This window comes from Poecilia latipinna, unplaced genomic scaffold (genome assembly GCF_001443285.1).
Source record: "Poecilia latipinna isolate Pla-1442-1.1 unplaced genomic scaffold, P_latipinna-1.0 Scaffold884, whole genome shotgun sequence".
Classification (NCBI taxonomy): Eukaryota; Metazoa; Chordata; class Actinopteri; order Cyprinodontiformes; family Poeciliidae; genus Poecilia; species Poecilia latipinna.
The window spans coordinates 170,356-196,258 of record NW_015113500.1 but is presented as its reverse complement, the minus strand read 5'-3'; the positions used below and the strand labels follow the sequence as shown (position 1 = coordinate 196,258).

The 25,903-nt window shown below is 36.6% G+C and overlaps 4 protein-coding genes and 3 gene segments (V, D, J or C); 4 read left to right on the top strand and 3 right to left on the bottom strand.

Moving 5' to 3' along the window:
* Window positions 1-531: 531 nt before the first annotated feature.
* On the bottom strand, window positions 532-7,270 carry tatdn1 (TatD DNase domain containing 1). 3 transcript variants are annotated; one of them, XM_015048446.1, is made up of 12 exons: window positions 7,192-7,270; window positions 3,807-3,872; window positions 3,328-3,377; window positions 3,138-3,201; window positions 2,857-3,000; window positions 2,690-2,732; window positions 2,184-2,269; window positions 2,043-2,083; window positions 1,696-1,772; window positions 1,298-1,368; window positions 805-931; window positions 532-708 (listed from the first exon to the last, which is right to left on the bottom strand). In XM_015048446.1, exons 2-12 carry the CDS (start codon window positions 3,844-3,846, stop codon window positions 606-608), a joined length of 846 nt encoding a protein of 281 aa, XP_014903932.1. In that variant the 5' UTR covers window positions 3,847-3,872; window positions 7,192-7,270; the 3' UTR covers window positions 532-605. The 3 variants fall into 3 exon arrangements, with proteins under 3 accessions (XP_014903932.1, XP_014903930.1, XP_014903931.1); XM_015048444.1 differs by lacking the exon at window positions 7,192-7,270 and adding an exon at window positions 4,350-4,542; XM_015048445.1 differs by lacking the exons at window positions 532-708; window positions 805-931; window positions 7,192-7,270 and adding exons at window positions 956-1,193; window positions 4,350-4,542 and having other exon boundaries at window positions 1,276-1,368.
* ndufb9 (NADH:ubiquinone oxidoreductase subunit B9) lies at window positions 4,641-7,589 on the top strand. The gene is made up of 4 exons (XM_015048447.1): window positions 4,641-4,784; window positions 5,572-5,764; window positions 6,241-6,354; window positions 7,208-7,589. Exons 1-4 carry the CDS (start codon window positions 4,696-4,698, stop codon window positions 7,337-7,339), a joined length of 528 nt encoding a protein of 175 aa, XP_014903933.1. The 5' UTR covers window positions 4,641-4,695; the 3' UTR covers window positions 7,340-7,589.
* A 103-nt stretch (window positions 7,590-7,692) lies between these two features.
* LOC106957178 (angiopoietin-related protein 7-like) lies at window positions 7,693-16,054 on the bottom strand. Its single transcript, XM_015048442.1, has 6 exons — window positions 14,783-16,054; window positions 10,866-11,100; window positions 9,944-10,078; window positions 9,527-9,743; window positions 9,182-9,377; window positions 7,693-8,460 (listed from the first exon to the last, which is right to left on the bottom strand). Exons 1-6 carry the CDS (start codon window positions 15,386-15,388, stop codon window positions 8,317-8,319), a joined length of 1,533 nt encoding a protein of 510 aa, XP_014903928.1. The 5' UTR covers window positions 15,389-16,054; the 3' UTR covers window positions 7,693-8,316.
* A 1,486-nt stretch (window positions 16,055-17,540) lies between these two features.
* Window positions 17,541-20,229, top strand: LOC106957171 (pro-opiomelanocortin-like). The gene is made up of 3 exons (XM_015048428.1): window positions 17,541-17,613; window positions 17,867-17,994; window positions 18,757-20,229. The coding sequence occupies exons 2-3, from the start codon at window positions 17,878-17,880 to the stop codon at window positions 19,261-19,263; spliced, it is 624 nt and encodes a 207-aa protein (XP_014903914.1). The 5' UTR covers window positions 17,541-17,613; window positions 17,867-17,877; the 3' UTR covers window positions 19,264-20,229.
* A 904-nt stretch (window positions 20,230-21,133) lies between these two features.
* On the top strand, window positions 21,134-21,828 carry LOC106957173 (Ig kappa chain V-III region NG9-like). The segment is given in 2 exon segments: window positions 21,134-21,296; window positions 21,429-21,828. Coding segments are annotated over 2 exon segments (357 nt in total).
* Window positions 21,829-22,510: 682 nt separating this feature from the next.
* LOC106957189 (Ig kappa chain V region K-25-like) lies at window positions 22,511-23,378 on the top strand. The segment is given in 2 exon segments: window positions 22,511-22,897; window positions 23,005-23,378. Coding segments are annotated over 2 exon segments (393 nt in total).
* Window positions 23,379-24,536: 1,158 nt separating this feature from the next.
* On the bottom strand, window positions 24,537-25,903 carry LOC106957197 (Ig kappa-b4 chain C region-like; the record flags this gene model as incomplete). The annotated part of the segment is given in 2 exon segments: window positions 24,537-25,002; window positions 25,819-25,903. Coding segments are annotated over 2 exon segments (411 nt in total), but the record flags the coding sequence as incomplete, so codon positions are not given.

Below are 25,903 nucleotides of genomic sequence, written 5' to 3'. Positions count from 1 at the left end.
ACAGTTTAAAATTATCATATTATACAAAATAATTTTTTAAAAAGCGTATACATTTTAGATGTTCTTGAAGACGAACATCCAAAATTTCTGATAAATTATTTTTTTCAAAGACATGTAGTTGCTATATCTTTTTTTTTTTTTTTAGATATGGTATGTATGCTCACGTTTGAAGTCACATTTGAAGCTAACACTTGAAATAAACTTTGGACTTAATTTGAACAGCAAGACACAGGCACCTATAGAAAGTTTTGTAAAAGGTCCACCAACAAACTGTATGTGGTAGACCAAAGTCAATAGAATTTAAAGAATGCGGCTATACTAAACATGAAATTCCCCTCTGTTAAGACAAACGTTTTTGTCATTATTTGGAAATGGTATGATAAAAAATATGCACTGTTGAAAACAAAAAGAGCATAGAAATAAATAAATGTCGCCCCTATCTGCTGTAAAGCAATATGCAGAAAGGAACCAGTTTTAGTTGGTGCAACAGGAATACTAACACATAGCAAAATATTTTACTTTGGAGAATGGCAATATTTAACCCATACATTTATTCAGGCACAAACTATACATGCATTTATGCACATCTCTATGTGTATTTATCATCAGCTAGAGCTGAAAAACACTTTGATGGTGTTGCTGTATATTGTGTTGGCTAACTCCACTGGATCCTCTTCCCTTGCAGCTGCCATCACCTCTAAAACTTGTCTGAAAAAAACATTTAAAGACTTGATAAGTATGGAGCTCATCCAATGAGTTTTACAAACAAGGTAACTTTTGTTACTCATCCATAGAGATACTCACATGATATGACAGGGCTCATTTCGGTCTTTCAGGCAGTGGCCTGCTTCCCATTTCTTCTTTGTGGGAAATGTTGTTTTAACATATTTGGAGCCAGCGTGAGTGTTCTTCACACCACACCATGGAGCATCTGAAAGGGAAACAAAGTAACAATCCAGATACAATACTAATATGCAGGTTTAATATCCTAGATTGCAGTCCTAGTGTGAATTTTCTATGTGTGAAAATATTTCACTTACCTATTTTATGAAAATTAAAAAGCAAAGTAACTTGTACTTCTGTACACAACACATCTCTCAAATTTTGGAAATTCAGCATGGTGGTAATGTTAGATATGATTGCAACATATAAGATATCGATGATTCAGTCATCTTCTGACAAGATGAAAACAACTTTTTATATATATATATATATATATATATATATATATATATATATACACACACACACACACACACACACACACACACACACATATATATATACTTTTACTCACCAGTTTCAATCATGAGTCGCTCAGTGGGAATAGTCTTCATGGCTTCCATATTAGCCTCTGTTTTCAAAGAGCTGAGAAAATGTAATATTGTTAATTAAAGAACTGGATCTGATAAGCAGCAGCCTTGTTTGTACTATGCTCCTACAAGACTCAGCCAACATACCAGATTTTTTACATATATTATTTACAGAAAAAAATATATTTTTAAAAATTTGGAAACTGGTTAAAATGCCCAAAAATTTAAAACAACTTAATTTGCTGTCTTTACTTATATTATATATTATATTACCTGTTTAAATATAAGAATCCACCTAAATTAAATCTTAGAGTTTCATTCACAAAGTCAAGATTTTAACTTTTGCAGCCACACCAAGCATCCTGTTAGAAAATCTCCTCACCATCCATTTATTCCAATATAAAGATCCAGGTCAATGATTGCTGCAGCATCCTCTGCTGTCCCATCAAATGAGTGGACCTGAAGGAGAACATCTGAAACATCTGATTCTATATAGCTTATGTACCTGCCAGATTTTCTAGTTTTACAGAAATGTTTTAGAAAGAAACTTTCCACCAAAAATGTGCCTTTTACACATTTCTTTTGAAGGCTTTGACATAAAAGTGTGATTCCACAGCACAATAAAATTCTAAACGAAAAGTATATTAATGATGACTGCTTCCAAAGACAAAACAAAATAATTACACCGAAAAGTAGATTATATAAAACAGCAATCAAAACTTTTCTCACCACTCCTCCAACACATCTGTCTCGATTTCTCTTCATGATATCTAACAAAAAAAAAAATCAATAAATAAAAAATAGAGAGAGTTATTAACATCATTAAAATCAATACTTGGCATGAAATGCTTGACTATTCCATAAAACTACCAATGAATTCCTGATGGGAGTTTCTGCAGTGGAGGAACATGGGCAACTTGGTCTCTTCTGCCAAGTCAAACTGCTTCTCAAAGTATCTGGAAACAGAACCTTAAGTAAATTAATGAAACAAATGACAGTGCACAAAGAACCAGTATTATTGATTTAATTATGGAAACTGGACCAAATATTCATGTATTTAAATATCTATTTGCAACTAGCTCTGACTTGCTGGTTCTATGTTTACATCAAGCAAATGGCAAACAACCCACATAGAATCTGAAGTTCAAAGGGTGCACACTTTTCTTTTGTAAATATTGTGCAGAATATTTCTTCAGAATAAAATGCAACTAATTCTGAAAAATTTGTATATTTTTCTCAAGTTACTATGACAGACATGGCTGAATTAAGTCCCAGTTATAGACATGAAACTAGATGACAAGTGAGTGTTTTGTCCAGATGCTAAAATTGTTAAATTAATCCCAATGTATCTTGCAATAATAACATAAAAAACCTACTTAAGTTGAGTCTCTTTTGGGCAAAATTCCAATCTGTCAAAATCTGAAACAAGAAAGAAAAAAATATCACCACTTCCCTGGATCTGAAAGTAATAGCAAAACAATTGGAATAACAGAAAACGCCTCAGGGGAAGAAACATCTTAGATGAGTTCTCATTTAGACTCACCTAGCCCACACTCTCCAATGGCCACCACTTTTCCTCTGTGAGCTGCTGCCAGCTCCTTAAGCCCAGAGAAGTACTGTGATTCTCCATTCTGCTCAAACTCACTGCAGCGGGTGGGATGGCAACCAACTGTGCAGTAAAATTCACCTGCAATAAAAGGGGAGCTAAAATTGGTCTGGTTCTATTCTGAAGGAATGAGGGCTATGGAAAGATGTGATGGATTTGTCTGTATGTACGAACAGGGTTCTGTTTTCTAACATTATACTCTGCTCTTTTGCTGTTACCTCGGGTCTCAGCCAGTTTGACAGCTTCCTTGCTGTCTTCAAGGTTCCCCCCTGTGATCATAAACTGAAACACAGGAACAGGTTCACAAGCCCAAAAGGACATAATGCATGAGACCAAATATGTCTGCTATTATGTAGCGCCAACTGCACTCATTTCCTCCTCCATGAGACTTGTCAACATGTAACATACCTTTTCAACACCAATTCCAAGAGCTCTGCCGATGATCTGATCAAAGTCATCTGTCAGAAAAATGGACAAAGTTTAAGCTGATCTTGACACCTCACATGTTAAATTAGGGCTGCACCAAACCAGGAAAACATATGTGACAGCGGTGGTGAATATCATGATGTCAACATGACTTACTACAAACACACAAAAACTTCAATAAAAAGTGTTGATGTTAATAAACTTTAGGTTCCCTGTAAACATAGATGCCACATTGTAAGTAGTCTTTGCTACTGATGAAGAACACCTAAACAGAACCTGTCAAACAACATGAAATAGACTAAAGGACTTTCACAAATTAGCCAAAAACTAAAAATTATAGTTTTGGAGTGACCTAGTCAAAGTCTGAGTTGAGATGCTGTGAGGTGGTCCAACTTATTTTCCTTCTCATCGATGGTCTGCATGTGTATCTGATTAGGTTCAGACATTGGAGAATGGCTCACCGTCATGTTTTTGCTCCCCCCTGTAGAGTCCTCTGAACATGGGATCAGTCAGGTTCACACCAATATCTAGACATGAAAAGGGTGGAAATTAGTCATTATTTAGCATTCAACGTTGTGATACTGATTAATTCTCGTGAGATATATTCGGCTCATCAACGTGTTTACGGTGTGGTAATCTAAAAACCAAGGGAATTTTGCGTGAACTCAAAGTTGTGTGGGCACTAGAAATGCAAAGGGGCAGTAGATGAATTTGCTCTGATGCACTGTTGTATGCAACTATTGCTTAATTTAAAGCATAATCGCTTTATCAAGAGTAAAATAAATAGTTGGTTGGATTAACTTAGTGTAGGCACTGAATATTTAAACTTTAGTGTTCGTATTCTTGAACTCAATCACAGAAGCTTCAGCCTACGTACAGCGGCAACACTAAACCAACACTAAACCTGGTTGGTTTAGTGTTGGTATAGATCGACTCAAGGAAGCACAATGAGTCGATCGCTTTTATCTCCGTTTTTTTTTATTATCAAAACATAAATGTCTCACCAATGAATTTACACTGTGCCATGGTTGTAATAGTTCTGCAAAAAGCTACACACGCAGCCCTCACCATTCCCATAATGTCGCTTTACCGTAATAACGAACGCAGAAATAAACTAAATTTCTGAAACACCTGGCTAGCAAGTTCTAATATCTTATTCAAATGACACAGACTAATTTAAAGTGTACACATACGGATGCACTCTTCCAACACCTTTAATTAAAGGATGATTACGTATAAAAGACATATGTGTGCGCAATATTTTGGTATTTACGGTAATGACGTTGAAAGGCCGCAAAATCCCAGAATCCAACGCGCTGCTCTGTGGGAAGGTGACAGCGGACGGCGAAAATGGCGTCTGCTTATCTTACTCACCAGCAGAAAGTGATGAGACTTTACAAGAAGTCTTTAAGGCACCTCGAATCATGGTGTGTATTTAGGTAAGAGCAGCGTTTTCTTTTATTTATATTAACAAAATAATGTGGTTCAAGTGTTTTGGTGAGGGAAGTTGTTCTTGCTTCTTGCTAAGCTAACAGTGAAGCTAGATTAGCTATTACTGTTAGCACTCCAGGTCATTCATTGACATGTCATCCAAGACATTGTGTTGTTTTCATTGCTGTCACATATACAGGAATATCACCCAGTATTTGCAGCTTCATCTCTGGGTTGTTTTAAGCTCTATTTTAAAGGACTTTTAAGGAACTCACTTGGTGTTCGCTAGCATCCATTAGCTTCTACTGTTATTATTTATGCAGAAACGGGATCTCAAGCTCCGAATGATTAAACGTTGCTCTAACCCCGCCGTAGGTTTATGTAGGTTTCCAGAGGAAATGATCATTTTCAACTTTGCATCTATTTTCAATAATTTTCAACTTTGCATTTTTTTTCTGTAAAACTTCTTTATTTTCAGGTACATGGAGAAATGACTAGATGCATGTTTTTATTATTATTATTATTTGGTTGGTCCTTGGCAAATCAATGTTATAATTTCATTTAAAAAGCATAAACGCTGTAGTTGATTATCACAAGACATATCAGATATGTTTTATATTTGTACTAAGTCATGATATTATAGTTTTACTTTGAAGTTTTTATAGGCCACCCAAACTGTATCTTTACTTTCTTGTTGTAACTGTCATCCAGGTCCTTTATGTTTGCAAGTTATACTCGATATTATTTGTGTAAAATGTAAACATTTAAGCTTTGCATGGTGTTTTTCTATCGCAGAGACAAATACCGTTTCTATGCCTGTATTCTCCGGGCTCGATTTGATGAGAACAAGAATGAGAAAGACATGGTGAAGGCCACTATGATGCTAAAGGCAGGCGAGGAGGAGTTCTGGACCAACCAGCATCCCCAGCCTTACATCTTCCCTGACTCTCCTGGAGGAACCTCCTATGAAAGATATGAGTGCTACAAGGTCAGATGGGACTCAGTGGTGTGAATAATGCTGTTTTGTTGTTGCTTGAGTTTTCTTTTCTCTCTCTCTCTCTCTCTCTCTCTCTCTCTCTCTCTCTCTCTCTCTCTCTCTCTTTTTTTTCTTTTCTTTTTTTTACACAGTAGAAATCTGGCTAAAGATTACTCTTTAGCCAGACTATTTGTTTAGAACGTTTTTCTGTTTACCTGACTCTTCAGTATGATACTGATTCCTTGTAACAAGTTCATAGAACCCTGCTTCCAACTAATGGAGAGAGACCATCCTTTTTCAGGTTTACCCTGTGTTTCTTTAGCTAACTATTGACATGCCATGATTATGCAGCTGAACTGTAGATAGTTTGTAGAAGTGTCTTGGTTTATTTTAAATACTATTATTGCAGGTAAAATATACCTTTACAAGGTAGGCAGTTCAAATTTGATGTATTAGTGAATGATTTAAGATGTAATTTGTGTTTGTAGGTCCCAGAATGGGTGCTGGACCACTGGCACCCCTCAGAGAAGGCCATGTACCCTGACTACTTCTCCAAGAGGGAGCAGTGGAAGAAGCTCAGAATGCAGAGCTGGGATAGAGAGGTAAGCAGGGCTTACATTCATTTTACACTTATCTTGGTCATTTTTAGGAAGTGCATCTTGACATAAAAAGTTTGTAAAGAAAAACCAGTGCAGTCCTAATTTATTTATGATGTGTATTTGAGTCTGAAAATTGTGTGTTTTCCCTTAAAATGGGACTCTTTTAATGTACCTTTCATGGGTGTCTTTTATTTTGATGTAAAGTGTTTTTTTCAAATAATTTTTTTTCTTCCTGTCTACATGATTTTGGCACATTGAACTAATTAGGCATTAATCCATCCATAACATGACAGCAAAGTTTAATGCTAAAAATGAAGTAACAAAACCCTAGACTTTCATAAAAAGTAGACGTGCATTTCATTTATAAGGTTGATGTAAAAATGCAACTTTTTTTACATTGCTATATCACTTTACACACATTATGCTTGTGCATCAATTAATTTAATAGAATGAGTACATTGGTTAGGTTTCAGGTAAGCAGCTGTAATGTATTAAGAGACCTTTACTGTTTTATGTAGAAATTATGGAAACTCAACAATTATATTGAGGTCTGTTTCTTTTAAATATTTCAACAGCTAGCAAATAACTTCTATTTAAAATTGAATAAATGTCTCAGGAGCATGCTTATTTTACTTTGTGGGATACATTTGTTTTGAGAGAATATTCTGCTTTAATCTAGTTTACCAGATTAAACATTAAAACTAGATTAAATATTTTTAGAATGTTTTTTTGAAACATTCTAAAAATAAAGGTAGACATATTTAATTGTCTCACATGACATGAAAAATAACATGCGAGAAACAAAACCGATGCCCAATAAAAGTATGAGTCAGCTTTTGCCTTTGTCTTCCTCCAGGTTGCTCAGCTGGAAGCCGAAACTCCAACTGGTGGCCCCAAGACCGAGGCTCTGCCTCCTGCCCGCAAAGAGGGTGACCTCCCCCCTCTGTGGTGGCAGTTCGTCACCCGCCCACGGGAGCGTCCCACATAAGCACCTCACCTCTCCTGAGATTAGTCAGTCTGGCTATCTGAGGGAAAAACTGCCCAAACACACAGTGACAACACCAAGACTGACTGACCTCCTGGTACAATCTGTCTGAAGAGTCATGCCTGAAGGAGTTCACCTTTACAGGCTGCTCCACTAAGTTAGCAACCTGTCTGAATTCACAGTTGATGACTCTGAAAAGTTCTGTAGATGTTCCAATACCTGTAATTAATAAAGAAATGTATGATCAGTTTTATGTATTTGTCTGATTATACAACTAAAGGCATGCCGTCGAGTTGGCTACAGTAAGTTCATTGTTGGTGCTTAAGGAAAATGAGACAAGTTGATAAATTGGAAAAAAAAAAAAAACTTAAATATTTTAATTGAACTGTTTAAACTTCAGTTATTCAGTATGTTCAGGCTGGTGTATGGCAGTGGTGTATTTCAAGCATCATGCACAGAAATTCTTGAATTTATTCAACAGAAGCCAAAATGTATCTGCTAAGCTTAAACTTTACACCCTACCTCAATAATAAAAAAAACTTAATGTACATTACAAATACATAACTGTTATGTGTCTGATCTGTTCATTAAGCTGCAGCCAGAAGTTAGGTAACAAAACGTATAAATTCATAATCTAAATCTTGGTAGTTATTGTTTAAGCACTGAAAGCCACTAATTAAATAACTCTGGTTATTGGCATGAAAATTAAAATAAACGAGTATGCATCTCTCCATAAAACCAACATGGATCATTCAGAAAACCCGTCTCTACAAAATCAAATCTCTTGGTTAATCTTAAGAAAGAGTAGATACTTATTTAATTTAGAACAGGCTGCCCCCTGTAAATTTAAAGAAATGAATTTCAAAGTGAAAATCAAGCATGCCAAGGGATTATTTTTTAGCAATAACAATATACAAGTATTGGCAGTGTCAGTACATTTGGCAGTTTTCTTAAAAACCAGCAATGAAAATGCCCTGTCACTATGGCGACAGACGTCGGAAACTTTGCGGCCGAATCATCATGGTGACCCCCTTCAGAGAGTAGAAGTCTGAATCCTTCCAGGAAAACCAGACGATGCCATCTGGCCCCAGCAAGTTGTGAGCCCTCAAAGAGTACCGGCCACCCTAAAGGAGACAACACGTTTTATTCAGTCATGATTATATACACTGAATAGTAAAAAATAACTTTTTTGAGAAAACCGTTATGTCTCAACATTTTCCCACCTCTGATGGAATATATACAATTTATCTTGTGAAACTCATCTAAAAAACATGCTAGGGTAAATGTGTAAAGTTAAGCTACAATATGATGACTGCATGAATGTGAACATTTTTAAACTAATGTTTTGTTGAAACACCTTTTGATTAAATTTAAGCATTCAGGTTTTTGCCAGGAATCTGTCAGCATGGTACATCTAGACTTGGCAATATTGGTCCACTCCACCTCGTAAAAGATTTCCAATGGAGATCTCTCATCCTCAAATTTTCTGATGGATTTAGTTCTCAGACTGTTTCGTTTTCATGTGCAGTATGATTATGCATTAAAAATAACTTTATAAGCGAAAAATCGCAGGTAAATCAGGTCATACCAAATTTACATCAATTTTAGAGAAATACCCAGTTTTTGTTGTGTCACTGTCCTTCATATCCTCTCCAAAAGTTGAAAACTCACAAGTGTCTCATGGTACATCCATTCTTGTGAATTTTTTTGTTTGTTTGTTTTCTTCACCTGACTGATACCTTTAAACAGTCTGGTGCTTTTAATTTTCTGTAACATCTTTCAGAGCTATGGCATCATCTGTCTTATAACAGAGATAACTCTGTTAAGTGTCAGTCTGGTAGATACCTTGTAGTAAACTCCATTGAGGTTGGTGTAGAAACATTGGTGGAACCACCAGCCGGCGTGACTGATCTCAGCACAGATGTTCCCCGTGTCTGGTGTGCTGAAACCGTGTTGGTCGTGATACCAGCCGAAGGAATCCTCCACTGTTCCACTGAAACCAGAAACATGAAGGCGATACTGGTTTTCTTCATCGTCTATCCTGTAGAAAGAGGACAGGTAGCCAACATTTGAACCCATTTAATGCTATTTATCCTCTAGTGGATGACATTGAGCAAAATGCCTCAACACGTCACCAGTCCTGCAACTTTAAGGTTTTATTTTTGTTGTCTATGTTTACAGTCTCTGCACCTGAAAGACTGATACAGGGCGTGCCTGTGGGCGTGGCTCCAGTCCTGCATGTCAATGCGGAGGCTGTAGTGACCCTGGCTGGTCAGCAGGTGAACATGATGGTTGCCCAGCCAGTGTTCTCCTTGTGCTTCACCGAAACCATCTCGGTATTCGGCCCAGCCACGGTTAAAACTGACTGAGCCGTCACGCCTGCGCTGAAATACGGTCCAGCCTCCACCTGGTACACACATGTAAATTCATGAGAACTACACACACCCCACTTTAGAGATTCAGTGCAGAGTTGTGTGCAAACAGGAGGGCTGTTTATTTTTATCAACATTTTCCATCTTAAAGAAAAAACAACAACTTTAGATTGTTAGATGAAAAAATGCATAGTTTGGTCTTTATAAGTTTCCTTGTAGTTTATGGGTTTCTTACCATCTGTCTCCATGTCACAGTAAACAGGAAAAGTGGTGCCTGGTGACATGACAATGGTGTAAACTCCTGAACGACGCACGCCATTGTGATACAGAGACGTACAGTCTGATGGACAGAAGGACAGGTACTGTCCACCTGAGGGAGACAGAGACAAAGAAACACACTGTCTAAAAAAACTATCAGCAGCACACAATGGCTTGCAAAAGTTTCAAACTTTTCACATCTTGTCATTTAAAGAGCACAAAATTCTGACTGTTTTACTGGGGTTTTATGTGACCAACTTAAAGTTCTTCGACACTCATACACTCCACAACTCTACAAGTCTTTGTAGAAGAACAGAATTGAGAAAATTGCTTAAAGAAGCTGAAATACACAATATTTTCTGGCTGTAATGTGATGAAATGTGAAAAGTTAAGGTGGAGGAATATATTTGCTAAAGTAGATAAAGAGAATGATTCTTTCACTTTTTCTGAGTGACTTTACGGGTTACAAATGTATTAAAAACTTCCATCCAAAAATTTTTTTCAAATAATTTCTGATCTGAAACTTACTCTGAGTAACAAGACACTTCCTGGTCTAGTAAAGTTTGTATATTCCAGTGCAGAAATAAAACTGCAATTGATTGAAAGTCTCAAGTCCAAATCAGAAAATTAAAACCTTGAAATACCTTGAGCTTGCATTGGATAATTTCCAAAAACTGAAAATGTACAGCATTCAGAATTCAAAGGATGGAAAAAGAGAAAAGGGTTCAACAAAATATTAAACCTGGAGTTTGTTCAATATAAGTTTTTCTTACACAGTAAAGCAGGGATTAAGTCTACTTTTGGGAAAAGTGTAACAGGTAGGTCTGTTTGTTATATTTATCTTTTTGTGAAACAATAAAGTTGCATGCAGCTCCCAACTCACCACAATGCATGTGTACCTTGTGCCAGTGTGTTTCTCATGCTGAGAGGCGGCGTGGCCTTGATCACATTGATTGTGCAGCTGCTGCTGCGGCTCATGTGCTGCATGGTGGCCGACAGGTTGCGAAGCTGCGCCTGCAGCTCATACAACAGCGCTGCGTGCACTTGGAGCAGCGTGTCGGCCTCTGCATGGCGCAGCTCCAAGAAATGCAAGCGATGGCCCATGGTTGAGTTCAGTCTGATGCTGTCTTCACCCTGTGGGACACAGGCAGAAAAACGCTGTGTGGGTCATAGAGCAGGTAGATTTAGATTTCCAAACATTTTCTTTCAGCCAAAAAGTTTGGGAATGAGATCACAAAAGATCAACAAACATTAAGACAAATGAGTGTCATTAAAGAAATTTTATATACATTTTATTAAACAATGGCTATTAAAAGTATTTTATCCTACTCTGGAGCCAATGGAAGAATGTTTATTACCATAACAGTCGTGCAGCCAGAGGTGGCTAATACTGGGAAAACAAATGCTCTTCTTTTTGTTTTCAACAGAAGTCCATCCATCTGACCAAATCTTCCATTTGCATTAATAACAGTAATACTTGTGCCCTGAAGAGCCTACCAGACTTGATTGATTGTAATGTACCCAGAACTAACATTTTATTGAAGATTGCAGTACGCTGTGCAGCTCTAAATCAAACACTTTCAATTCCTGCATGGCTTTGATAATTTGATAATCTCTGGATATACACTGCTCAAAAAAATAAAGGGAACACTCAAATAACACATCCTAGATCTGAATGAATGAAATATTCTCATTGAATACTTTGTTCTGTACAAAGTTGAATGTGCTGACAACAAAATCACACAAAAATCATCAATGGAAATCAAATGTATTAACCAATGGAGGCCTGGATTTGGAGCCACACACAAAATTAAAGTGAAATGTTCCCTTTATTTTTTTGAGCAGTATATTTAGATTAGCTCTTTGCCATTACCCTGGATTTACCTCCATTCACTGCAGATGTAGTTGGGACTCTGATTGGACCACTTCAAAACATTAATACATCATCATTACTTACAGTGAGTAATGATGATGTTGTTAAAATCAAAAGATTCCTTAAAACCCAAAGGGTATAAAGAAGTTTTGGGCTTACCTGCCAGTTTTTTACTTTAAGTAAAAATGGCTTAGATTCTCTGTGTATTCTTTTTTTCTTTCTTGTTTCTTTGAATTTTTTCTCTTTAAAACTTTTGTTGAACACCGTCGGTATAGAATGCTGTCCTTCAAACAACAAGAGAACAGTTTTGAATTTACAGTGTTATTAAAGGTTTAATGTATAAGATGTACCGTATTGATAGTGAATTAAAATGTATACGTCCTTATTTTTTCATTTTTGTCCCTTTAGTTCAAAACCTTTTCATGCAGTGTCACTGAATTGACTTTAAATGATCTCTAAATTAAAATAGAAAAAAAACCCACTATTTTTATTTGTATGGAAATATTCTGAATATTGAATTTTATTCAGTCAATGGCTCTGTCTCTCAGTTATTGCGACAAATTTCTCATGTATTCTTTCATTGGGATCTGACATAGTAAAATGACATTAAAAGTTGTTGAATCACAAAACTTTCCTTGCATGCTCCAGACTTGCAAACTTGACGTAGACAATTAGGAGCGTATGGACAGTACAGCCGGAAAGGATCCTCTAAGTGTCAGGCAGACGCTTAAGGATATACGTGCCCTGACCAAAAGGTCTCCAGATAATCCTGTTAGCATTCAGGGTTAAGGAGGACTTAAAGGGTGTGAAGACAGGGAGATAAAGTTAGACAGGGAGATAAGCAAAAGGACTAGATAAACAAAGATAGCAAAAGAAAGAGGATGTGTTGTGGATATTTTTACATATTTTGACAAAAGCAACAAATATTAATTCGTTTCTACTAATCCGTACTTCCTAATTTACCTTCCTTTCCCTTATCCTCCACTTGAATCATCTAACCTCACATTAACTATCTCTGTTATCTCCTTACCGCTTGCCCTAAAATTTCAGCAGTGAAAGAAATATTTGAAATTGTGACACCTGCAGAAGACATTCCATAGAAAAGGTTGTTTGGATTGAAGTTCTGTTGATTTCCCCCCAAACATTTTGCTAAAATATTTGCTAAACCTTTTCCAAAAAACATCTAAATACTGTATAACTATTAGGATGTACACAGCAAGACTTGAGGCAGAAAAATCATCACTTTAGAGAGATACATACTGCATTACAGCTAAAAGATTAATATAGAATAATATTAATCATAAATTTATATGATATTTATACATATATGTGGTGTAGTTGAATACTAACATAACCTCAACTGAGGCATAAATGTCATTAACTTGAAGATTTGATGCATTTGCTTAAGCTGAGGTTTGTCCAGGCTGAAATAATCATACAAAATACAACTTTAACATTTTTTTTAAAAAGGAATCTGAATTTGCAATGGGCTACGTGTAGTTGTTAGGAAAGTTGTCTTGCAGTAAGAAGCTCCTTAATAAGGTTTTTGTACCGTCACAGGGTTTTGTACAAAACCATCTGAATAATATGACTGTTATTCATATTTTTGAATAACAGTCAACTGAGGCATTCATATCTTTGAATAACAGTCATATTCAAAAATATGACTGTTAAGTTAATTTGGTCTCTCAAAATGTGCATGAATTCAAAGTGTGTTTGTATATTATTGTATTTCCTACATGTCTCTGTGATACCCTGTGTTGGCATAACAACCTGTCTAAGGTGTACTCAAAAATAACCACTGGAAATCTGGACCAACCCCATGTCCCTGCAAAAAAAATGTGTATAGAAAAAGGATGGGTGGGCTTACAGGGTCACACTGTGGAGTTTTATTATATTAGACACATGGGCAGATGCCCAGGGCAGCATTGTAGGGGATTAGGGGGGGAAATGTGTGCATAAGCAGTAGATCTGAAGTAAAAATAAACTTTTGGTTGAAACTTGAACAGATTTTTCACACTTTTCTACATGTGCAGTATAGAGAGTTGGCGCCCCCTGCTGGCTGCTCAGAATATGGACATTGTATGTGCTTTTGATGATGACACGGCAGGCCTTGATGCCATGTCCAATTTTTGGGATTTTTTTTTTTTATTGTGTGTTTGTTCATTCCACTGAATGATGCAGCCACAATCAGGACTCTGTGTAAAACATTTACCAGCCCAAAGCAGGAAGGTGCCATACAGCAGCCCACTGTTTATGGAAGTAGCCATGGATCCCTCCGTCTATGGATAAACTTTAAAGTTATCCAGCAACGGAGCCAACAGTATTGTTACAAGACAAAGGAAGCTAAGAAAACCAAAAGAACAATTAATAGTAAAGGCCTGTTGTGGAACGTTGACTCCATCTTCTGTAGAGAAGTGTTTTTGGAGAAATTTGGTCAATGTGAGCAGCTGTTCCTTTAGATGAACTGGATGGTGTCAATATTTGAGAAAATTGTTTTTTTTTTTTGGTTGATCCAGTGCCCAGTTTTTCCTGGATCATTTTCTGAACATCCTAACCCAAACTGCACCTAATTTCTTTTTATCTAGAGGTTTAGATTGTCTTCCAGAGCCTGACAAAGAGGCAAAACATTGTAAATGTATATGAGAATATGAAAGAGTATAAATATAGTTTCAAAAGATTTCCCTAGCTTGTATAAATTCTGTTTTAAAAATGATCTAAACTAGTGGTGAGACTGGTTTGGTCACCGTATTACGTCCTTTATCAAAGTTGAAAGTAGCCTCCCTTGGCCTAGTTCCATTCTGTCAACAAATCTACTGGCTGTGATACATCTAGAAGGTTGGCGTCATGTTTGGTACCCAAAACCTTTATTTTGTTTTTGGAATCTCTTCTACTTAGAATCAGCTATGAGTACACAAAAATTGCGAGTTTCATTAAGTTTACCTGCATCTCCAGGGCCTTGACTCGATGCCGGTGGTTCCTCACCTCCTCCTGCAGCTCAGACATTGTCTCCCTCAACTCCTTAAGCTGCTGCTTTCTGTTTTGGTTCTCTTGAAGCCAGAATGAAATCTCATCTGTGCAGCGAAACATGTCCGGGCAACGTTTCTCTGTCGTTCCCACACGAGGCAGAGTTGCCATCAGGCGACAGTGTCCATTAGGCATCAGCTGGCTGCTGTACTCTCCACAGTGTGTCTGGTTCAAAGTTTGGTTGGTGTTACTGTCCACACCACCTGCACGGTCGATCTGTATGACTGCTGGGGCATCAGGATTCAGGTCAGAAAACGCTTCTAGGATTGAGGCAGAAGGATGCCAGTCAGCATCCTCATAGGTGCCCTGGTTTATGTCAGGTACGTTCCAGTTTGACTCCATCTGCATGTCAGGTACATCTCTTGGTTTCCGGGTGTTCTTGTCCAAAATATTTTCCCTGGACTCTTGTGCATCCTTCAGTTCAACTGTAGAGTGTTCATTTAAGTCCACAAAGTCAGTACTGGCATAACGGAAACACCAGCCAGTGAGTAAAAATGTCCACAGCACTGGTTCTAACTTCATATTGAAAATTTAGCAAGTTGCCCTGTCTGGCTGCTGTTGACTTTAATCCATTGTAAATCCAATTCACCAGTGTAATCAGTTCCAGGATAAACATCAGGAGACAACATTGTAGCAGGAGAATGACGTCTGGTGTGGTTCCACATTCAGAAACTGGTAACCTTTACCCTGAGCTGATAAAATTCTCATGATATTTACTAAATCTTTTTGGATGGACTGTGGCTGAAAATTATTTTCAAAAACCGATGAAGCAAAATATTCTACTGTCTATGCTCAGCAATGGCCTGACTGTAATAAGTCTGTAAAAACAACAACAACAATCCATTGCTCTCTTTTTGCTGCCTCAGACATGACTTTGCCAATGTGTTTGTGGAATCAAATAGTTTCAGGCCTTATTTTATGCTCTATATTGTCAATGTTGCAAATTATGGTCACGTTTAGCTTTAATGCAATTAAAATGCAATTTTTAGGCTAGTCAACCCTGTGATTAAAAGGTAACTTCCTAAAGACATATCTAATTAATGCAGTTCTCTGTCAGATGCATCACTATAAATATTTAATTTCAAAGGAAAAAGTCTGAAAAGGGGAAATAAGCTTTGAAAAGGACAGTCCTACCTGTGGCCATGTCTCAGTCCTGAATTCAACTCAGTACAACAGCACCTATACAGCTACACTGTAAGACCGTGTGTGTATGTGTGTGTGTGCATGTGAGGTGTGTGTGGGTGTGTTCAGCACCGGGTATGACATCTTATCCTGATAATCTGATAAGAAGATTGGAAGCCATTTCCCTTAAAGGTAATAAATTACAAGGAGGATCAGAGTAACCTGACTGCAAATTAGACTAAATACATTACAGGAGATAAAGAACCAAATAAAGTCTGCACATATAGTCTGTATTCTCATAAAATAATAATTTTAATTGTTAAATATTATTATGTTGTTTTGCTTTTACTTTAGTGTTGTCCTCCGCTTAGGTTTGCATATTTGCTAAGTTCGAGTGTTCAGTTTCCCATAGCTGGAATTTCAAGCAGCTTGGAACCCCAAAAAACAAGAGCAGGACGGGCTGCCAATGACTGTGAAGGATGCTATCTTACTTATTTATTAATTGTGTGATTTGAGTGTTCATGCTTCTAAGTAGACCTGGAGGTCCTTCTAAATGCAATAGTCCCACAATTCTGTGTTGAAATTCATAATTTTATTTCCATTTGAACATACACAGCGTTCAAATGCACTGTGATATGTTTAATTATTGTCTCAACTTTTCCAATGTCCTTTTTTATAACTGAAACATTTATCTGTTAAGTTGTCAAACTTGCACAACAAATCCTATTTTATGCTATAATTTTCTGTAACTTTGAGATGTATAACATATTTTTGAACTTAATTGAACATGATTACAATTATTAAAGAGCAAGTAATGACATCCGAAGCAAATCGATGTCTGTATTTCCTCCCTGACCATGGTGCCCCGTATATGAACCGAACTAAGTGGGGGCTCAAGGTCAAAGCTGCACTAATGGGTTTATATTTAGCTGCCTGCCTCAGGAAGAACCTTGTGTTGCTCCATTAGAGAAAGAAAAACAACCCTGAAACCTTTTAATGGCCTTTGACTTGAAGTTAAGTTTTTTTATTTCTGTCAACTAAAGTGTCTTAACGTGCAAAACAAAAAGTATTAGGCTTTGAATGTACTTGAACATTGAAGCAAATGAGTGTGGTAATATTAGCAGTAAAAAAAATACCTTTTTTTCTGTCACAGCTTTATATTTTCAGCTTTGGGAGTCTCTTTAATACAGCTGATGATACAGCAAATGACCAATTTTCATTTTGAATAAAACAGGTGCAAATGGAGATAATCTTTAGATTCTTTACCAGTCTTGATCAAAATAGTAAACAGGACGACCAGCACTTTTTAATACGTTCAAATTTGCCATTTTGTAAATTTTAAATGCATTTAATAATACATGTTTTCCTAAAGAGCAACAGATGTCAAGATAAATTAGAACTTCATTGAGGGCTTTTGATTGGTTGTTTACTTTTGCAGAGTAATCTATATTTACAGACCTCTTGAGCAAAATCATAGAGGGTCGCAGTGACGTCAGTTTGTTTGTGCGCAATGTTTGAGTGTCCTTGGCTGAAAGGGTATAAAGTCAATCGATCGGTCAGAAGTAAACAAGAGGAAAGTCAGAAATCTTTGGTGGAAGGAAGAGTAGAAAGACCCAGGAGAAAAGGTGATTATTATTATTATTATTATTATTATTATTATTATTATTATTATTATTATTATTATTATTATTATTATTATTATTATTATTATTCCTTCACAGTAGAAATAAATATTTTAGAATATTTAAAACATTAAATAGCTATGATGGCAGTTGTTTTATTTAAGTTTAACCATTTATTTTCTAAAAACGTTAATGGTGAACTTCACCTTACTGCATAGTCATAATGAGAAGCTTTTATGTTGTCAATCTCCCGCAGAAATCAGAAGAATGCATCCTGTGTTGCTATTGGTGGTTGCAGTGACGGTGGGCGGGGCCAGAGCGGCGCTCAGTCGCTGTTGGGAGCGCCAGAGCTGCCAGGAGCTCATCTCTGAGAGCAGCATGATGGTAAATACAATCAGACACATTTGGCTTCGGGAAAGTCAGTTTGGGTACAATGTCACATTTTTTAAATTGAACAAATTCATTCTTTTGATTACTTATATCATTTATTTCAGCAAAACCTCTTCATTTTTGAAGATTACAGATAGATAAGAAACATATGCAATCAGAATATTAATGCAAAATATCTAATCTTGAAGTTTGATGTTTCAACTGCTTGAGGCAGAAAGTTATGACAAACATGAGCATCAAAGAATATTACAGATCTGACAAGAGGAAACTATTTTCCTGTTAACATCAACTACAGTCTGCTGAGGTTTACTTTGCACACTGAAGCAGTTTTAACATGTAGTAATTTCACAAGAGCATTTCCAACATTCAACTGTGAACCTTATAGAGATGGATTTTTCCAAATAAAGAAAATAAAGAGGGTAACCTGTAATATAGTTGTGAGAGACAGACATAGTGTTTTGAGAAATTTGCTTTTTGTGGTTGCTGAATAATTGTTCAATTTGCCTTAAGAATAAAAAGTTATTAGGTTAGTTGTGTGATGTTTGTTCTGGTTGTTTGGACATTATTTGTGGGGATTCTCAAGGGTTTGTACTGGGTTCCAAACTTTGTCTAATTCATGTAAATGACAATATATTCATGAATAGCAAGTGGAGATAGCAAGTTCCAATGGGAGATACTGAATGAAATTGAAACGTCAGTAGAATTTAAAATATGTTTATTTCCTCACAATTTCCCATTTGTTTGCTCATCTTGCAGGAGTGTTTCCAGCTCTGTGGACTTGACCCTCTTGAGATGACCACCATCCTTAGCAGTGTTCAGCATCCTCCGTCATCTGTCTTTCTTTCTCCTTCACCCTCTTCCTCCTCCCCTCAAGCCAAACATTCCTACTCCATGGAGCATTTCCGTTGGGGGAAGCCTCTTGGGAGAAAGCGTCATCCAGCGAAAATCCCTGCAGGCAAAAAGGTGGATGGGGACTCAGCTGAGATTTTCCCTGGAGAGCTGAGGTGGTGGGAGCTTTCCAGGGAAAAAATGACTGCTGAGGATGAGGAGACACAAGACGAAGCAGAGGAGGCCTCCAATGAGCATCACGATAAAAAAGACATCCCGTACAAGATGAAGCACTTCCGCTGGAGCGGCCCTGTGGTGGGCAAACGCTACGGGGGCTTCATGAAGAGCTGGCAGGAGAACAGCAAGAGGCCGCTCATCACACTCTTCAGAAACGTCATCAACAAAGAAGGAGAGGAGGAGAAGAGGGCAAAGTGAGGAAGAAGGGAGGAAATGGAAATGAACAGGAGGGGGAAATGACCAAAATACAGAATATTATTACATTTATCTTACAACTAAATATGTAATACTAACTTTACAGTCTTTTGTAAAGAAAGAAAAATCTTATTTAACCGCATTCATAGTTTGCTTAGTGTATGTCAGAAAATACAGATTGTTGATACTGAAACTTTGTTTTTCTTTACTTCTAGATATATAAATAACACAAAAAGACAGAAAAAAGACTTAAACATATAAAACAGGTTAGTGGTGAGTATTTTATTTAAAAAAACATTTATTGATGATCTAACTTATAGTTTCAGTACTGTAACATTTTTTTAAATTGGTGGAAGTGTTTCTTATGAACAGGGAGCTGGAAAGAGAACATGAGTAACACCAGTTATGGTTTTGAACAGATGACACAGATTTCCTGTATTTTGACAGATACAAAAGATAGAGAGAATTATTATATTATATATAGAAGGTTTTCTTTCAAATCCATATTTATCAGCCCTGTTTTAAAGCGGCAATGTCTAAAATCTGTAAAAACAACCGCATGCAGGCTCTATCATGGCCACATGAGGGCAGTAGTTACACATGACCTGCACACTTCTGTATCTTACTTTTATGGAGTTGGGCATGAACAGGTTACAGAGCAGTAACACTAAGTTATTAATACAAATAAAAGCTGAAAATATAAATTTCTGTTTAATTAATTTTCAGTTTTCTTACTTCGGCTCCACTCTTCAATATTAAAGAAATGTTGGCTGATAAAAGAAAGAGGAGGCTGAAGATGAGTCATGGTGATATTTTAATTTTCATTTTATGAAGTTACTGTGGATATCAAGAAAAGTATAAAGACTGTTGCAAGCAAAATACATGTGGTATGTGAGTTTTTTCCTCTCCTTTTAGAAGTGCACATCAATAAACAGCTAAGAATGATTATGAACAACGCCTTATTATAATAAGCAGAAAGGTCAAAGAAGCAGAAAGGTGTCAAAAAATTATACTGAAAATACTGAGATAAAAAAAAAACAACAACAAAAAACTGGTACATAAAACTCATGCAAATGTTTCACTCCTCTCTTGTCAATTAGTTTCCATGACAACTGACAGGCATCACTGATGAACCATAGCATCAAGTCAGTTTCAGGACAACCAGTCCTTTTTAAATATTTATTTTTAGACTCTACAGGAAATGAAGAGGAGGGTGAAGAGGAAGAGACGCTGCTGAGAAATGCTGCAGTTTATTACTGTAAAGGTGAATTTCTGAGAACTGGTCAAAATTTGTTCTCAAAAAAAAAAAATCTCACAAAATTCCCCTCCATCAGTCAGAGCAGAAACTGAACGGCAGCTGCATCAGTTCACTCAACACATCCTTCCTCACCCACCCACACACATGCTCAGTGTAACAGCTCAGTTTTAAGAATATTTAAGAAAAAATTGTATTGATATGAAGATAAAATAACTTAAGCCCAAAATATTTATTTCTAGTTTGCTCTAACTAAAATGTCAAAGTTGACTTTTCATATTTGGTGAAGAATTGGGGAGTGAACACATGCCTGTGTTTAAAAATATTTCAGCTCTTTAATCATATTTCATGTTTAATAATATATGACCTGATGTGATTTGGCGCATAGCATTGTTTATTTTCTGTAAATTAATAAATGTCCTGTTATGTTAATTTATTTTTCTGCTTATGTGAATTACAGGATTTTTAGTTTACCATCTTATTCTGCAGAATCCAAAATATGATTAAAAGTTTCACATGGTCACATATTTAATCAGCAGATCATTGCTACATGATGTTAGATATGTAGATTTTTATCTGTCAGTGTGCAGGAGGAAACATGATGATCTCCATGTGACTGACTGAGTGTGTTTGCATATGTGTCCTGCCTCTCTGCTCCAGCTGTTAAGAGGTCAGAGTTGATCAGTGGCTGTCCAGGCCTTTCAGAGCCACTGACACACCAGCAGCACAACGATGATGTCACTGACTCTACTGCTGACCATCCTGGGGCTCCTGGTTCAGGGTGAGAATGTTCAGGATGTCATCAGATTCACCACAAAGACTTTCTGCTGTGATGGAGAGATTAAAATATGAGCTCGGACCTTCAGTTGAATTTTCTAAGTCTAATGAGTGTAAATATTTTTTTCTCTTTCAGGTTCATCAGGAGACATAATTATGACTCAGACTCCAGGATCTCTGTCTGTTGATCCAGGACAGAGAGTCTCCATTCAATGTAAAGCCAGTGAACATGTAGACAATGAGGTAGACTGGTACCTCCAGAAACCTGGAGAAGCTCCAAAACTCCTGATTTATTGGACATCAAATCGTCAGCCTGGAGTTTCTGATCGTTTCAGTGGGACTCAGTCTGGAACTGATTTCACTCTGACCATCAGCAGAGTTCAGGCTGAAGATGCAGGAGTTTATCACTGTCAGCAGGATTGGAGCTTTCCGTTCACACAGTGATACAACGTCGTACAAAAACCTCCCTCAGCTGCAGAGGAACTGATCCACGGCTGCACTGAAGCAGAAGTTGTTGACAGAATCATGTTCAAAGACGGCTAATTTAAACAACACATTTTTAATTAAACTGTTTGTTCTTTCATAATATATATAACCATAGCACACTATGCTTCAATCTTTTATATATATTAAATTTATAGCTCTTCAAAAGAAGTGAGTTAATCTGAGAAAAGGCATGTAAAGCATGAGGTATTTTCCATCTCGTTTAAAACGTTTTAAAAACTTTGAAGATCATTTGAATCTTGATTTAAAGCAAAACCTGATATAATAATGGCAGAGTTTATAAATATGATCTGTCACTAGCTTTGCTGAATCTCAACAGAAGAGAGATAAATTAAAAATGCAAACTAACAAACTGATGTTCATAAACATGTAATTTCTACTTGTCATTTTAATACTAGTTGCCTGTACTTTTACAGAAAAGGTGGAAAATATAAAAAAACTTGGATTACAATTTAATTTACAGGTGGAAATTTGTATGAAATAGCAAATATATTTCAGTGACTCAATTTACTCAGTGAAGCTCATTATAAAGATTAATTACACATTAATTGATGTTTTCTAGTCTTTTTCTCTGTTAATTATAATAATTTTCCACTGAAAAGCTGATGACAACATTTAATTCCATAGAAGATTAGAATATTACATAAAACTGATAACATATTCAAATACAAAACATAATCTTAATGAAATGTATGTTTGATATTTCTGCTAAAAGGCTGTTATTTTCAAACTTTACTTTTAAGCAGACAAACAGAACACATATTTAAATTTCCAGTATAGTTTTGTGGATTGCAGCACAAAAAACGAGCTCAGTGAATTTGCAAAGAACACAAGACTACACAATGCCTAAAATATATGATGGTACATGTGATGATAAATTATATAATCACATATATAATCACAGCATTTCCATAGAGCCACTTTGCATCAGCAGCTCCATGCTCCAGCGCTCTGGGAGAGTTTATAGTCCTGACAGTTGAACACTGGATGACTGACAGCTGTCCTTCATCACAGCAGAAGACATAGAAATCCTCATCATCATCAGAAACATGACTTTGATCTGCGTCCTCATCTGGACTCTCCTCTGCTGCTGCTTCACAGGTAAAGTCCAGAGAATCCAACTCCTCTCCTCTATGAACATCTGTCCCTCTGAAATGAAGCCGACTAAACCATGAAGCTGCTGCATGTTTTTGTCTCTGTGTCCACAGAGTCCAAAATCCAGGTTTCAGTGACTCAGCAGCCTGCAGCAGTGAGAGCCGATCTGGGAGGATCTGTGACCATCAACTGTAGAACCGGACAAAATGTGTATTATTACAGTGGTTGTTCCTGCTATCGTTTAGACTGGTACCAACTAAAACATGGACAAACTCCTAAGCTCCTCATTTATTATACCAGCACTCGAGCATCAGGGACTCCAAGTCGTTTTTCAGGCAGTGGATCAAACTCTGACTTCACTCTGACCATCAGTGGAGTTCAGGCTGAAGATGCTGCAGTTTATTACTGTAAGGGAGAATTTGATGCTAACAAGTATGAGCTGTTCACACAGTGAAAAACAGTCATACAAAAACCTCCCTCAGTCAAACTGAACAGAAACTATATTGCTGCAGCTTCCAGGTGTTGCAGAAACTGATAGTTTACTGAAATCTTCCACATGAATACACACAAATGTTCATGAATGTGTTATTTTAAAACACCTTCACAAGGGAGAATTTGATGCTAACAAGTATGAGCTGTTCACACAGTGAAAAACAGTCGTACAAAAACCTCCCTCAGTCAGACTGTATAAAATCTCTAGCTGGATGTTACACTGAAACATCTCACTAAGCACAGACACCACGACATTCACGTAAATATTGAAATAAGTGCACGTTTCCTATCTGACTTTGAAATTAATAAAGAGGTTGGAATATTACAACTGGAGAAAAAATGTTGGGAAGGTAAAATTTGACTTAAGGCTGAAATTAAATGTCATCATTCAGGTACACATGGAGATTTTATAATCACAATCTGGGGTTGTGTGTTGAGTTTATTTAAATAAAGGTACCTTTGTTTTGACTTCATTTTCTATTCAAAAAGCAACATCAAAAATTATTTGATGTTAAAATAAAATAAAATAAAATAAAATCCTATTTATGAGTCAGATGTTTGACAATAAACATCTTGGTTAGAACAGAAAATGGGTGAAACTCTCCAGCTGTTCATTATTTGTCCAAAAGAAAAGTTTCAGGGACTCTAAATGGTTTCATAGACAGTAGATCAAACTCTGACTTCACTCTGACCATCAATAAAGTTCAGGCTGAAGATTCTGTCAGAGCTCACATTTTGAACAGCCAACTTTTGGTCACACACTGAAAATTAATCAAGTACTGAATGACTGGCAACTGAACAAACATTTGGGCACATGACACTTTTAATTGCTTATTTAAAAAGAGAGATCTTGATATATATTTTTATCAGTTTTGCTAAAGAATAAATCATAAACTTAATTCATATTATACATAACTGAATAGGATGTAAAGCTTTTTTCTCTTTTAAGCCTATGAAATCATTTTTGGTATAGTAAAACAAATTGTAGCTATATGAATAAACTGAAATGAAATTATAAATTTATTATAATACTACTGAGGAGCTGTTGTTCCTCTGCAGTAAACAACCTCTACTAACATGCAGCACACAGAAACAAAACATTGTTTTTCCTCTGACAAGGTAAAAACAGAAAATAAAGAAGCCGAAACAGGAGTAAGGATTTTGATTTTATTATTTTTGACAGATATTGAGCTTTTAAACACATAACAGAGGTTATGAAGATGAAATAAAACAAAGATTTTTAAAGCAAATGATCTATAGCAAAATCAGACATTAGAAAACATTAGAATCAGCTCAGGACTGGGAGCACTGGTCTCTCCTCAGTGTCTCTGTGACTGCAGACTGGGAGCCCTGGGAGGCCTCACAGGTCACAGAGCCCACCTTCCTCCACTGGTCTGCAGGGAGCCTCAGGGTGCTGCTCCAGCTGTAGAGGCCGTCATTCTGCAGCACCCCGGGGCTCCTGCTCTGCTCCAAGCTGCTGCTGCTGCTGCCGTCCAGCTTCCAGGACAGAGTCCAGTCTGAGGGGAAGCCCTTGTTGGCCAGACACATGAGGGTAACCTGCTGCTGCTGCAGCTCCACACTGGAGGGGGGCAGCACTGTCAGGGTGGGGCGGGTATCACCTAGGAGACACCAATCAGGTTAGAGAACAGGAACCAAGAAGGCATCATTGAAATGACACCAGGACAGATTCACTATGAGAAAGTTGAGTTTCTATATTAAAATGTTTCTGCCAGATGTTTTTCTGCTCCACCAGTTACTGAGACTCTTTGTTTCACTTCCCTTCAGTAAACCTCTCATGCATATCAGCACAGAGAGAAAATTATAACTTTATGCTGAATGAATCAACTAAGAATCCATCAAGAATCGTTGTGACTTGTAGTTAATATTGGTCTAATGCATATTTTTCACATCATATTAATATATTTCAACATTTCCAAAATTTTCCTTCATTCTCTTTTCCAAATTGAATTCATGATTATTCAAAAGATGCTCGGTTGATCAGTTCTAGAAAAGATGTACAGTCTATGAAAAGATTCTGAATCTACAATTCATCTGAAATTTAATTTTTAAACTTTGCAGATTATTTAAACATAGATTTAAAGTAATATCCACAACAACAGAGTAATGAATAAGATTTATTTTTATCTTTATCTTTTATTTGGTCAAATATAGGTGAAATATATTGTAATAAATAAAACATTTTTTACTAATAAAATGCTTTTAATATACATGTATTTTTCAGTTTAGAGATGAAATAATATTCAGATCAGATTCTAAGAAGCTGATTTGATTTGTTCTTGATTATAAGATTACATTTTTCAATTAAATTAAAACTTAATGCAAAAATCTTTTCACTTCACAAAAATTAATGTAGCTAAAGATAAATGACAGGACAATACAACATTTAAAATTAAATTTAGTAAAGAAAAACTTACGTCCAACATCCAGTCTGGTTCCTCCACCGAACGTGTACCACAGTGATACAAACTGGTTGAACCGTCGTACAAAAACCTCTGACTG